Below are 14,753 nucleotides of genomic sequence, written 5' to 3'. Positions count from 1 at the left end.
CCATGGAGATAATATGCAAAAAAAAAACCTTCTTGTCTAACAAATAACAATTGATTTACACTCAAACATGTTACTGCAGATCAGGTTTATTAAGAACAGTAAAGTTACAGTAATGATCTGAATTACAGTGTATGGGATGGTGCATAAGCATCCACTGTGTTGGCTGATATGGAACTAAAACAACAAAACCCTTTAATATACAAGAGAACAGCTGGAGAAGAACTGTCCACTGGAGTGGACAGTGCATGAAAGGGTTAAAATGCAAGACAACTCTGAGTCTGGGAAGTGACATATGGACAGGGCTGTCTGGTCGCAAGACAGGTTGTCTAAAGACTTACTCTGTCTCCTAAGACAGTACTCAGTCATTTCCATAGATTTATTTAGTCTGAGCCATTAGTCAGAGGTGCATTCACCTGGTTTGGGTAATGTGGCATAAGTCAGCGAGGGGCAAACCATAGCAGACTGTGTTACTTAAACTGTTTTAATATCTCAAAGATGGGGTGTGGGCCTGCTCTGTACCCACTCTCACCACTTCTCTTGCCCTACCACCAAACCTGCTTAGCACTTCCTCGGCCTGTTATTTTGAAGGAATTGTGTTTTTCATATACGTCATCGTATCCAAGTACCTCGCCTGAACAGCAAATGAATTGTGACCATTACATATTCACAGGCTCTTCAATCTCATACCTAACTGACATTAAAGAGCCCGTGTTTCCCATAATTCCAACAATACTTCTCAATCATTCTCCCTTTAATGTCTGACCATGAGAATTACTTTGGGGAGTACCACTGGAGGTACCATTATCAGCCACTAAAGAAGTCCCATCAGAAAGTTTAGGGGAGTTAAAGGTGCGGGAGACTTTTGTGACAAAGTTTTCACCAAATCTGTAAAACCTCAGTCATAGCCTAAGTATCACAAATCTGTAAGTCTTTCTGTGATTACTCACCTGAATCTCTTGCATTACGGTGAACAATTTCAAAGTGCCATCCACCATAAACAAACCCGTGCGTTTACATTCAGAGCTGGGAGGTAACTCGGGCATCTTCACAATTTTTTTGTCATGACGTGCATTGTGGGAAACGGAGGCTGCAGTGGCAGCATGAACCTCCCTGCAGCGGAAGGGCACGTCGCGACAAAAAATTCCGAAGATGCCCGACTTACCTCCTGGCTTCTCCTCTACCAAATGCAGGTATTGGAGTGAACATCACCAACTGACTCCCTCTACCAACTACTACTACTGTCAATGACTGTATCACTGCATCATCCAAAACCAAAATTTTATAATGTGGAAAATGTTAATCACAAAATCATGAAATTAAACTAGACATCAAAAAAGTATGAAAACTTACAAAAGTCATATTGGCAATCATAAAACTTATGCCCCTCCCAAAATAAAAACAGACATAATACTACATAATGTGATATTAGACTGAATTACCAAAATTTCAACCTGAACTCAAATAATCTGCTTATTCAATAGATTTGACCCCTTTTTAACACCAAAAAAACCCTGACATTGTAGCTAAATGTTCCATGACACCCATTAATCATCAGTTAACCCACTGTAGTTAAAACAAACTGGCTGTAAATATAAGGTAATTCATGGAGGCTCACAGCACATCAGTGACTTCCAGGGATTAGACAGGTCCACCTCAATGAGTAGAGTAGCATTGATCAGGGCACCAGTGTAACTGGTCTCAGCTACTCTTTGCTGTAGCTGTCTGAGTCACACAACCCCTCAACTGTGTAAAATGAATGATGACAGGCTTGTTTGTCTCCGTAATCCTCCCATTTATATCCTGTGTAAGAAAAGAACATGCACTGGTCAGAAGTAAACACTGGCTTATTGCAGTCAATCTCAGCACACACATCCATGCCTCTCATAAACTGGTGCAGTATTATGAAGACACATAACAGCATAAAAACATGTACCTGATTTGGAACAGTACATGCACTGCTCTGTCCTAAACATTGGCTCATCACGGTTGGCTATCACAGCACACTACAGAAGAACAGGGAGAGTCCATTATTATTATGCTAAATAGAGTTCTATTGTGTCTAGAAATATTGATATGCAAATAAATTGTGAATATTAAATTCATGTTATTATTTTAAGAAATATGCTGCCCTAAGTAATGGAATTTGTCAAGCAATTCTTCTTTATAGTACCTTGTGAATAGTATATTGTACTTCTATTTTTCTGTTTTATTTTTATTACTTAACCTTTTTAAATTTAATTTTCTTTTCACATACTATATAAAAAAAAAAATAGAAGTACAAAGTGCAAATATGTCTTAAAATATTACAAAGGCACATTTGGTTACAAGGGTAAAAACTTTATAACAGGTTATGTCATTACAGGTGTGTTGACTGTTTTCTTGTCATTATCGTGATGTTCCTCAGATGTTCCCAGAAGACAGGTTTCAACCAAGGCCTCTATCACAGAGTAGGGGTCACAGTTGGAGGCAGGACGTCGGTCCTCTAAGTACCCACAGTTCTTATAATTGACATGGCCGGGGATACGAACGCTAACACTTCGAGAGCCTGTTCCTGCGGAGAACTCATGGAAACTGGAGGTGCACATGCCACTGGTGAGACGACGCATGTTGTCTGCACCACCATGTGGATCATAAACCAGCAGATGTTCAGAGTGACGCAGACTCAGCTGTCTTACTGCTTCTTCAATGTACCTGGAATATAACAGTTATGTCATACATTTCTGAAATAGTGGTTCTCTGTGTATCATCTGTATATTTTGGATGTATTGCATGTTTGAGTCAGTGGTCTCTGCATACTGTAGTCCCCCTTCAGCCCTCATGTCCTTGGTGCTGAAGTTGATGTGACAGCCTGATGTCCATTTTTTCTCTTTGATTGGTTTTACATCCAAGGAGGCAACCACCCCAAAGTCTTCACACACACGGTGCAGAATATAACGGGCCATCCACAGATCATCCGACATTTCAGTCCCCTCACATGGACCGACCTGGAACTCCCACTGATCAGAGAAAAGCACAGAGATTTAAGAAGAGCCTCAGGGGGGGAAAATATCAGAAAATTAAAATATGCCCTGAAAAGGCTTATAATTGGCCAAAGGCTCCTTTCACGGGTTAGATATTCTAAAGCCTGAAAAATACTTATTACCTCTGCCAAGGAATGGTGGAAGTTATGTTTTCATCTGGATTTTTCTGTTTGTTTGTCTGTTAGCAAGATAACTCAAAAAGTTATGGATGGATTTTGATGAAATTTTCAGGAAATGTTGATACTAGCACAAGGAACAAATGATTAAATTTTGGTGGTGATCGGGGGTGGGGGTGGGGGGTGTCTGCATCATCCAAGTGCTTTTCTAGTTACCTCCGCCAAGGAGGTTATGTTTTTGCCGGTGTTGGTTTGTCTGTCTGTGTGTAAGATAACTCAAAAAAGTTATGGACGGATTTGGATGAAGTTTCAGGAAATGTTGATACTGGCAGTGGCACAAGGAATAAATGATTAAATTTTGGTGGTGATCGGGGGTCGGGGGGCCACTGATCTGCCTTGGCGGAGGTCTGCGCTCTATGAGTGCTTTTCTAGAAAAGAGAGCATAGACCTCCGCCAAGGCAGATCAGTGGCATCCCCACCCCCAATCACCACCAAAATTTAATTATTTGTTCCTTGTGCCAGTATCAACATTTCCTGAAATTTTCATCCAAATCCGTCCATAACTTTTTGAGTTATCTTGCACACGGACAGACAGACAGACAGACAAACATCAGGGGGTGGGGGGGCACTGATCTGCCTTGGTGGAGGTCTGCGCTCTCCGAGTGCTTCTAGTTTTAGTGTTGTTTTAAGTCACATAGTTTTTGAAGAACATCACAAACAACTGTGTTTCAAAGTGTGTGTTTAGTGTGTAATATTAAGTAGCACTAGTGGTGAAGCTGCAACCAACTGAATACCCCTCATCTCAGGTTTCACTGTAGTGGTAGATAAAAACTTAGAAGTCCTAAATGCCCCCTCTATTCTGTGCTTTTTAAATTCCATATTCCTGTAATACAGAACAATGAAGAGGTCTGTTGTGAGTTACTGTAGAAACATGACAGATTCAGCTGAAGTCACCCTATAGATATATAAGGTTCATGCTAAGCTAACAAAAACATAACAATTCTTATCTTCAGTTGGTTATACTGTACGGAAAACACCACTGTGGATATTAAATTCCATTCCTGCAGTTACTGTGCTGTAGATCCTCCTAAATCTCACATACTGAAGCTTTACGACCACTTACATTGGTAATGCACACAGGAATGTTAGAGTGAATAATAGAACTGTGGCATGGAACAAGGATCCCATTAAAGTTTGAATTCTCAAAAGTTTCTATGATCACACACACGACCAGAGTAAATTTTGGAAAAGTAGCATATCTATAACAGGCTATTTGTAATTACACAAGTTTTGTCAGCCATATTTGTGAGAGAACAAGAATGTGCATAGTGGTTCTTAAAAATAAATGAATTAAAAACCAGTCTTAAAAGCTGCTGTTACCTGGGCTGGTAGTCCCTCTGCATTACTGCCATCTATCTTCACCCCAGCGTACAGACAGGCTTTGTAATGACTGATACAGATGTCCCTTCCACGTACTTTATTAAGTCCCACAGCACAAGACAAGGACCCTAACAGAACAAAAAATAGATTGTACACACTATTTGCATATAGCTATAGAAAGAATATTAAGTTATATCAAAAAAAGAAGTAAAGACACATTTCCCCACCTTGAGGAAACTTGCATCCCCCAGAAGGCCAACCAAAGAGCTGTCCATCCAAATCAAAGAGGACGTACTCCTGCTCCATCCCAAACCAGGCCTCAAAGTGTTTCACCTTCTCCATTACTTGTGCACATTGTGAACGCTTATTACTCTCTGCACAAAAAGGGCAAACGTAAGACTCAAATCACTCTAAAATAAAGGTACACTACAAACAAAAAGTTAAGGATATTTTTAATTTTTGGGCTTTTTTTTTTTTTTTCAGTCGGGATTCTTGCACAGCGCTTTTTACTTTTTTGTGTGTGAATTCAATTGAAACACATTTTTTTTAATGACCAGACATAGTTTTATTTACAAATGGCAAAAATAACAAAAAAAGACAAAAAAATGAAATATCCTTAACATTTTGTTTGTAGTGTACAATGACATCATAATCAAATCATCTTTCATGCTCAGTGTAACACACATTTACCTGTGGGGACGTGGTGGTTGTCAACCACTTCACATAGAACCAGTTTATTAGGGTCGAGAGTGAAAGGGTCTCGATACATTCTGACTGGGACCAAAGTGACCTCCGCTCTACGGCCATTTACACCCATGGATGCATACCATTCTGGAATATCTGTCAGACATTAATATTTTATAGGTAAATAACTGCAATATCATGACAAACTCAGACAGCGCCCCTAATGTGTTTTCAAAGAATGTACTGAGGGGACCATTACTTTAACCAGTAATGGCAATACATTTTATCATAAAATTTATGTTAATGCTTTCTTCAGAGTTTGCTTTAATCTACTGTATGCTCTGGTATTCTATGTCAAGAAATATAAACAAGGTAGAAATACTCAGAAAAGGTGATGTCAGATATGAAACTACTTTCTATTGGATGAGAAAAGTGAGTTGAAATTATCTGACTGCATTTTTCACACATTAATATCTGGCCATAATACCATGACTTGAAATATACGTCACATGTGTTATGCATCAACATGTAGTTTAATATAAACAGCAAATAAACTGCATATAAAACTAGAAAAGCACTCGGAAAGTGCAGACCTCCGCCAAGGCAGATCAGTCCCCCCCACACACACACACCAAAATTTAGTCACTTGTTCCTTGTGCCAGTATCAACATTTCCTGAAATTTTCATCCAAATCTGTCCATAACTTTTTGAGTTATCTTGCACACGGACAGACAGATATAGAATTATATTTGTGCCAGTTTCTTGAGCGAGCAATGATAGATTCTGAGCACACAAGTAGAGATTTTGAGCACATAAAAATATATTTTGCGAGCACATTAATTATATTTCAAAAAGAAATTACGCTTGAGCAAACAAAAATCGATATTGTGCTCCATAAATGCGTTTGCATGTTAGTTTTACTCATAATGTTCTCTCACCAATTCTTTCCATGGCGCACAAACAGAGAACTGCGCTGCGCTCGCTCACTTTCCCCTTCCCTCTCTCGCTCAACCTCCCTCTCCCTGCTCTCCAAAAACTAGCTACATTTACCCGAAAAAAAAGCGCTCGATGAGACAGACATGGACTGGAAGAGGAGGAATTGATTCTACACAAACTTCGGTCAGTATTTATTATTGCTATGATTATTGTCTCATGTCATACCACTACTTTGTTTAGTTTTTGTACTATAGTGCCGTAATGTTAGGGCTGTGTTGTCTGGGTTTACATTATATCTATTTATTTGTATAAGTTTGTGTAGAATCAATTCCTCCTCTTCCGGTCCGTGTCTGTCTCATCGAGCGCTTTTTTTTTCGGGTAAATGTAACTAGCGAACTAATTGGAGAGCGAACAGCCAATCAGAGTGTACTTCCGCAAGCTCTCCGATTGGTTGGTTTTGTGGCACAATTGTAACGTGTGTGTCAAGTTGAGCGTGCGGACATGACAACCTGAGCACGCAGGGAGAGGGAGGTTGAGCGAGAGAGGGAAGGGGAAAGTGAGCGAGCGCAGCGCTCTGTTTGTGCGCCATGGAAAGAATTGGTGAGAGAACATTATGAGTAAAACTAACATGCAAACACATTTATGGAGCACAATATCAATTTTTGTTTGCTCAAGCGTAATTTCTTTTTGAAATATAATTGATGTGCTCGCAAAATATATTTTTATGTGCTCAAAATCTCTACTTGTGTGCTCAGAATCTATCATTGCTCACTCAAGAAACTGGCACAAATATAATTCCATAGACAGACAGACAAACCAACGCTGGCAAAAACATAACCTCCTTGGCGGAGGTAACTACAAGGTTGTGCAAACTCCAGCTCCCAACAAAACTTTGATGTACTTTTTCCACACAATCCTCTTTTCTATAACAAACTCCTTTGAGCTCTATGTTTTTGTCATAGTCTGGCTCTACTCACTGGATGTACTCTGTTAAAATAAAGGTGGATATTTCCATTGAGGCAGGATTGTTGCTCAGTCCCAGCATCCTCTCTCAGCAAGACCCAGTGAGTCTGAGTCCTTCACATTAAGTCCCTGAGGGCTTAGAGCTGTCCCAACGTAGAACTGTGAAGGCCAAACTTTGCCCCATGGAACCTAACTTAGGAGGAAATATCAACTGTGGTCAGTGGTGTGGGACAAATTATGTTTTTGTATCCTGTTCCACAATTTACTCGTATGATGTTTGTCAATCTTAAGGATAATTTAACATCCAGTTCTGTGTTTCCGACTCAGCGAACTGCATTTTTTGTCTCATGTGATGAAACACCACCTCAAATTTTTCAGCTCATTCTTCAAGAGCAAAGTGGAAAAGTTCAAAAAGAGGTATAAATCACTTCAAGTCTGGTCAAGTTGAAGCTACAGAGCCTCCAGCAGCAACATACAGAGCAAAAGTTATAAAGATGTTAGGCCTAGGAAAAAAAATGTTGTGTTTCCGGTTTCCCGAAACCTGGAGCTATTTTGCCCACCCAGTTGAGCTATAATTTGTCAATGGAACAGATTTTACGTTATGCACAGGTGTTGGGTCACACATGTTACTTTGTGAACCTACGATGTCCCGTCCTTCAAAGAATGTTAATCAAATTACCGCGCATGTCACACGCCAGCAAACAACACTTTGAAACCCCTAGTGTGAAACCCCCAAAGCCTGGTGCGACTTGGATCTGTTCCAATCCTATTAATTAAACCCAGATGTCATCGTTGAACCGGAGGCGGCCATACACTGTGCGATTATTTCGATCGTTGCACGCAGCTCCATCTCAAACTGTGCGAATCAGTCGTACAGTCAGGCTCACGATTCATGTTCTCACACTGTACGGGCCGATGCTCGTATGCGACCTGACTGCTTACACTGTAGGACCATACACCACAAGACGCACCACACATTCGAGTGTTGTATCTGGAAATACAACGTTAAAATACCAAGGAATCCGTAAAAGTGCATAGACAATTGTGTATTGGCGTGAGCCACGAAATGGTAGTGCTAAACAAAAACCAACGAGCTGCTTTGGCAATATGTGCCATTATCTGCGGGGAATCAAAAAAGAAGAAAAGACAACGATGCGTTCGGTGCAGGAATTGGTTGGCCAGACGTGGACAGCTGTCATCCTACAGCAGGAACTAGAGGCAAGCTGCAACAGCTAAACTGCACGATGACAATAGCCAGCTACTGTTAGCTTGTACGCTACTGTACGCGTCTGTGTTCGCGCATGCACAGTGTGAGAATTTGAGGCACATCGGTTCGTGGCACTGCTTTGACAGTACGATACACTCACGAGGAGCGAGCAGGATTTCTAACAGCTCCGTTTTCCTTGCGAACACACGATTGCTGGTCGTGAGGTGGTCGTGAGGTGCTAATCGCTTCTCCTTAGCCCATGTACACTGCACGAAGCACAACACACGATTAGAGGCACATCTGGCCCGATCCCAGAAAGAGTCGCACGAGTGAGAAATCGTCTCTAAACTCACACATTGTAAGGCCGCCTACAGTGGCCATGCACAACCCATCTGCTGAGCCAGAGTTAGCTAGAAAGTTCATTTGCGTCTGTGGTCCTTTGACACATTAAAACATACCTAGATGGTACATGGTACAGATAGATAATACATAACACAGCACATTCTAAATTTCAACATGTTACTGACAAATTTATCAACAAAACACAATAAAATTTCCTTGAAAATAATTACATCAAAAGGCCAGTCATCAATCACAGGTTTGATTTGCTTTCAGCTATATTTTACGTTTCTTTTTAAATATAGTCAGAGTGGAAGAGTCTCTAATGTTTATAGGGAGTGAGTTCCACTTATCTTTTACTCTGACAGAGAAAGCAGTTCGACCAAAAGATAGTCTTTTGAAGGTAATCGAGTAAGTTCCAAATTATTTGATTCTATAATTTAGCAAACTGCTCTACAACATCATGTTGTGTTAAAATATATGGAGATGATGTCCACTTTCAAAGAAAGAAAGAAAGAAAGAAAGAAAGAAAGAAAGAAAGAAAGAAAGAAAGAAAGAAAGAAAGAAAGAAAGAAAGAAAGAAAGAAAGAAAGAAAGAAAGAAAGGAAATTTTTGCACTTTTCTGCCGCACTATAACAAGTGGTTTATTTTTGAGTCTCATAAATTACCAAAATATTTGTTTATATGTTTGGTTATTGATCAACTGATTGGTTTATCTCATGTTATTTCAGAACTAAATGTTTAAGGCTGAAAAAAAATTTAATGAGAAATGTGTCATTTTGGAAGAACATCTTCAACACCTGACTTTAGTGGTATTTATGGGATCCTATTTCTGATGTGATGTGTTCTTTAGAAGGTTATAAGCAGTGGTGTAGTGGTCCATGGAGAAGTGGGTATACTCTCAATTTTTGGCTTCTTTTTTTTTTTTTTAAAGTCCAGAAAAACACTGTTTTAGAAACAGTGACATGTAAGACTATTCTATTTAGTTTATCCAAAAATCCATCAGTAGTATTTGCTTACAATTATAAAATTATCATGACATGATCAAGAGCAGTTTGTAGGTATTACTGGTAACACAAGCAGCTGCATGAATGTAAATGTATTCAACATGAGGCAAACATTGGATAATGTTAGCCTGTCATAACGTTAGCCTAAGCACAGTTTAACTACTGGACAAAATCTCTTTTGCAAACGTGAAGTCATATGGCCAGTAGTTTAAACCAGTGACTCATTCTGAAATCACCTTAAAACTTACCTCATAATTATGTATTCCATCAAAGTAGATTCTCTCAATATGTGTCAGTCAGTTAAAAGACGTTTATTCTGCTATTCTCAATTGCATTTCCAATAATCAAGCATCTTTCAATGAGACGTGCAGTGACCTGTCAATCAACTGGGGTGGCACTGGCACCTGAGGTGTCCAATCAGGTTCCAGAGGTGGCTAGCGCTAATTAGCAATATTTTCCTTGGCATAACCTGCTCTACTCTGCCTCTGATTGGCTCATCAGTCCTCATGCCTAAAGTTAACCAATCTAATCAGTGAAGACAGCGAGTACTAGCCAGTTAGAAGTAGAGTAGGGTGGGTTATGGCTTCACCATCCTAAGGAAAAAAATGGGCAGTTTTGCTCAGATACTAATGAATGGTGCGTATCAAGGGGATTTAGTAGAGGGTATACCCAATGCTGACTGAAAAATAAGTGGGCATACTCCGTATACCCTGGACTACACCTCTGGTTATAAGTAAAACTAGCGCATTGACCCGTAGGGAACCACAGGTTCTAGATCCTCTGATACAGTTCACTCCTTTACTTTCTTTACTTTCTTGGTAAATTCCACTGACATTTTCAGTTGAATAACCTCTCAGCTGGAATGTCTGTTTCTGCACATGAAATTTGACACCATGACAACGTGGCCCTATTGTTTATCTGTTACTAGGAAACCCACTTCAGTGATGATTCTATGATTCTGGGCATAGCAACGTGATAGGCCAGTGGGAGGCTATTGTATTACAAAATTACTAATATCTGCCAAAATATTGGTCCTATCAACTTGCTGCTTTCAATAGTCCCTTCCTTGACCAAAAATACAAAAGTAAGCCAAACTGCAGCAGTCAGCTCTTTCAGGATTTTGTGTGATGCCTGAGACACACAGAGTCCACTTCCCTTTTATGATATAGGATGAGGTTTTACACACTCTTAATGCTTTATTATACTGATCAAATTTTTCCATCAAGACCTTTAACATATTGAAAGATATTAACTGTCTTATGCTGTTTGGAATGGTCTAATCACTGTTGTGAGTCTGGTTAGAACTCCAAATAATGAGTCACTGGTGATTTCTTGAGATTTAATAACGTTGACATCGATTTACAGTTGTTTTCTTCTGTTACAAGTTTGAAGCCAGTGTGGTTCTACAACACAAATAATAATAAACTATCACTAGCTACCTAATACAAAAAATATTAATGTAAATGTACTGTTTAGGGCAGTATCCTCATTTATAATTGTAAAATGCAACTGCATTAGCAGCTCCTCATTCAATGTGCATGTGAACAGGGCATGACACCAACTAGCAGATAAAACAGGTATATTTCACTAAATAAAACATATTCCTTACTTACTTGCTTTTCACGCACAAACTTCAAAGTATAGTGACAAACAAACTGTAAACTGAAGCTTTAGACAAACTTTGGACTGTGAACTCTGCTGCATCTGTTGATGTCCTCACTCTTTTCTTTCTCTCCCCTCTTATGCTGCACACACCGGTGGTCCAGGCTCCGCCCCTTAAAGGGCCAGCATGACAGTCTTTCGGCAGCCTGTTCTGCACATATGTTTCTGTCTGTCTAAAATGTATGCGAGCAGATAAGTAAAACTGTAGATATATTTATTTATTTCATCCTAACTCACAGATTTTGTTTACCTGGTGTTTAATGATAAAGTAACAGTCATCATCATATCTTATCGCGCCAATGCTGAATCTATTCCTGGGCAGTGCTATTTGCTTCTCGAAGGTCTTGGTCAGAGCAATGAGGGCCCAGCGGGCACCAATGCAAGATGTTTTCCATTGATTGGACCGCTGCACCACAGGGGCATTCAGGGCTGGTGGGGAATCCCCACTTGTGGCAGTTGTCATTAGTTCGGCCACCCTTTACTCTTGCCCTGTTTACTGCAACCCAATCCCTCCTGGAGAGGGATGTTCCACTGGGCAAGCTTTCTTGGATGCTTGGTACCGCCTCATTTTGTGGTCACTGGTCATTTTCGCGCCACTTCTGACGCCTGTACGGTGCTGCTTGTGATAGCTCTAGCCCCTTCACTGTTGAAAAGCTTTTCTGAGATTTGAGTAGTCGTCTTACTTCCTGATGGCCATGAAGTGAGTGTCTCTGGTCATTAGTTTGTTTGAACTTGTCAGTTTTTTCTATGGCATCCGGCAGATTTGAGGTGGTACTATGCCAACTACTCTATATAAGGATGGTAACAGGGTTGGTTTTAGGGTGCCAGTATTTATCTGACCTGACCTGTTTAGCTCTGGGTCTTTTTTATGAGCATGGCACAACCTTGACCATACTGGTGCACAGTATTCTGCGATGGAATAACAGAGTGCTATAGCGGTCTGCCTTACAGTCTCTGGGTCTGTTCCCCATCTGCCGTTTGCAAGCTTGCTGAGGAGGTTGTTTCTAGTCAAGACCTTCTGCTTTAATTTCTTTATATGCTCTTTGAATGTCACAGACTGGTCAAGTGTGACCCCTAAGTAAACTGGTTGGGTGTGGTTTTCCAGTTCCATGTTGTCCCATGGAAAAAGCCAAAAGTAACAGTAAAAAGCATAATAAAATCATCATGTTAATCATTTCCTTTATATACAGTCAGGTCAATAAATATTTGGACAGTGAAATAAATGTTGTTATGTTGCCTCTGTGCACCTTCACAGTGGATCTGAAATGAAACAATGAGCTGAATGATAGCCTCCTTCTATTGCACTGACACCTCCTTAGACTTTATATTGAGAATGCCAAAAAAAATCAACATCTGGAATCAACTCCAGCTTCATTTGTTATAGAAGAACCAAGGAACAGATTGTATGTGGAAAGGAAGCTGTTCGTCAGTTGGTTTTCCAGTTACTTTTGAGCTTCAGAAAATTGAGACATTTTGGTTAAAATGGTTGTAATCCCTAAACAGTTAATACAATACCTTTTTAAACCTCATGGATTAAAGCTGAAGTCTACAGTTCAATCACATCTTGATGGCTTCACTTCTAATCTATTGTAATGGTGTGTCAAAGTTATTTAACCTCCAAAGACCCAGGAAATGTCAGCAAAGTACAAGCTTTTTTTGTTTTTTATTAAACAAGTGCCTATATTGGAATTATCATGATGCAACAGTTTTTTCAGATGCAGTTTTAAAAATTTTCATGGAATGTCCTTTGTGGTGGACAGTTTTCTTTTCTTTTTTTTGTATAAAGCTGTGAAACTCTTGTCCACAAATGTGGACAGAAAACCCATAGCCAAGTCTTAGGAGGTTAATTTATGTCCCTGCCGAAATAAACTTGTATTTCTGAAAGCCTTTGAAATATATTGCATTTCAAGAACTAACCCCTTAAGGGCTAAGGGCATGGTTTCACATTACATCTCTACCTCATTTAGACACTGGAACCTGATTAAATATTTGAAAAAATGTAAATTCCTGATCAAAATAGTTAAATCTTGTGGTTAAAATGCCTTTGCAGTACTCATTCAATTAAAGTAAAATAAGCAAAACAGTGTGATTTTCATAACCAATGTAGAAAACAGCCAAATAACTGACAAGATTTATCTATGAGGAAACAAATAGTTAAATATCTCAGTTCTGGCTCTCTGTAAAAGAGTAATCTGAAGTTGTTGAAATGTTTGTATTTACCTTCAATTCCGGCTGGTTCATGGTTCAGTGTCCTTGTTTTACATTTTAGGTTTTCTCCTCTTTCATTGATGAAAACATAAGTGACCAGACACTCCTCACCAGAGGGGAGAGACAGGTAATGATTCCTGGAGGTCTTGTGCAGACGGAGGGTTTCAGACGGGATGGACATGGCAACAGTCTCTAGACTCAAGAAAATGATTTATCTCAAGTAGCATGTGTTACTGTCTATATGGCTTTGACACACCGTAGTAAATGAAGGGGGTGTAAAAAGCTGTGTGAGGAGGAGGAGGAGTTCATGCAACACCACCCATCAAGCACGCATTCATCAGAGCTGATGAAATAAATGAAACTTGTTCCAGTCCAATAACGAGATGTGGTGTGTGTGTTTGTGAGTGTGTGTGTATGTTTGCTTTGTAATTACATTTCACCAGAAACACCCTCCTAAAAAATGTATGAAGTGTCACATGTCATCTGTGTTTGTTTTGTTTTGTTTTGTTTTGTAAGTGTTCTAAAATAAAAGTAAAGTATCTGAAATTAAATCTCACTTTTTTTTAATGCTTCATGTTTGTTTTCTTTTGGTACATTTGTATTTTTTTTTTTTAACTGGGACTGTAAACAGCAAAAATCCCAATATCATAAATGTAACGTGAGGGTTCGTTGGTGGTTAATGGTTCATTCTTGATAAAATGAGACTGCAGGATGGAGACGGATTTCTTCTTACAACAGTGATTTTACTGAGCATATCCTGACAGCTACCACACTTCCTGAAAACAACCACACACATGACCAAAACCAGCCAATCAGGAACCAACAGTACTTAGATTGGCAAATGTCAAGTGATATAGAAAGGCACATTCAACAAGCCATTCTAGCTGCTTATAGACAACAAATGAAAATAATTAAATGTATAAATGTGTAAATAATAATTCTGCAACACAAATGTAAATAGTTATTTGTGCAAACACTGTCAACACATAAATTATTTTAACTTCTGAGCCTTGCATTCTTTCCTCCTTCACAAAAGAAACGTCCTCGTTTCACAAACATTAAGAAGAAAACAGTTAACTGGCAATGAGGAGAACAAGAACAAAGGAACAGTTCATTTCAACACATAGTCCATGAGGTATCTTGGAGGGTTAACTGCACGTCTGGAGCGCAACGAAGGACCAGGGCCCTGACCCAGGCTGGGAGAAGGGACAGGTCTGGTTTGGGGCACTGT

The 14,753-nt window shown here is 39.5% G+C and overlaps 1 protein-coding gene across 1 annotated transcript; it reads right to left on the bottom strand.

Moving 5' to 3' along the window:
- Positions 1-1,014: 1,014 nt before the first annotated feature.
- LOC115418838 (glutamine synthetase-like) lies at positions 1,015-13,754 on the bottom strand. Its single transcript, XM_030133396.1, has 8 exons — positions 13,535-13,754; positions 5,207-5,356; positions 4,744-4,890; positions 4,517-4,644; positions 2,797-2,996; positions 2,361-2,691; positions 1,934-2,003; positions 1,015-1,800 (listed from the first exon to the last, which is right to left on the bottom strand). Exons 1-8 carry the CDS (start codon positions 13,701-13,703, stop codon positions 1,703-1,705), a joined length of 1,293 nt encoding a protein of 430 aa, XP_029989256.1. The 5' UTR covers positions 13,704-13,754; the 3' UTR covers positions 1,015-1,702.
- Positions 13,755-14,753: the final 999 nt, after the last annotated feature.

Source organism: Sphaeramia orbicularis, chromosome 1 (assembly GCF_902148855.1).
Source record: "Sphaeramia orbicularis chromosome 1, fSphaOr1.1, whole genome shotgun sequence".
NCBI classification, from domain to species: Eukaryota; Metazoa; Chordata; class Actinopteri; order Kurtiformes; family Apogonidae; genus Sphaeramia; species Sphaeramia orbicularis.
The sequence above is the reverse complement of the archived record's forward strand: the minus strand, read 5'-3'. Positions and strand labels throughout refer to the sequence as shown.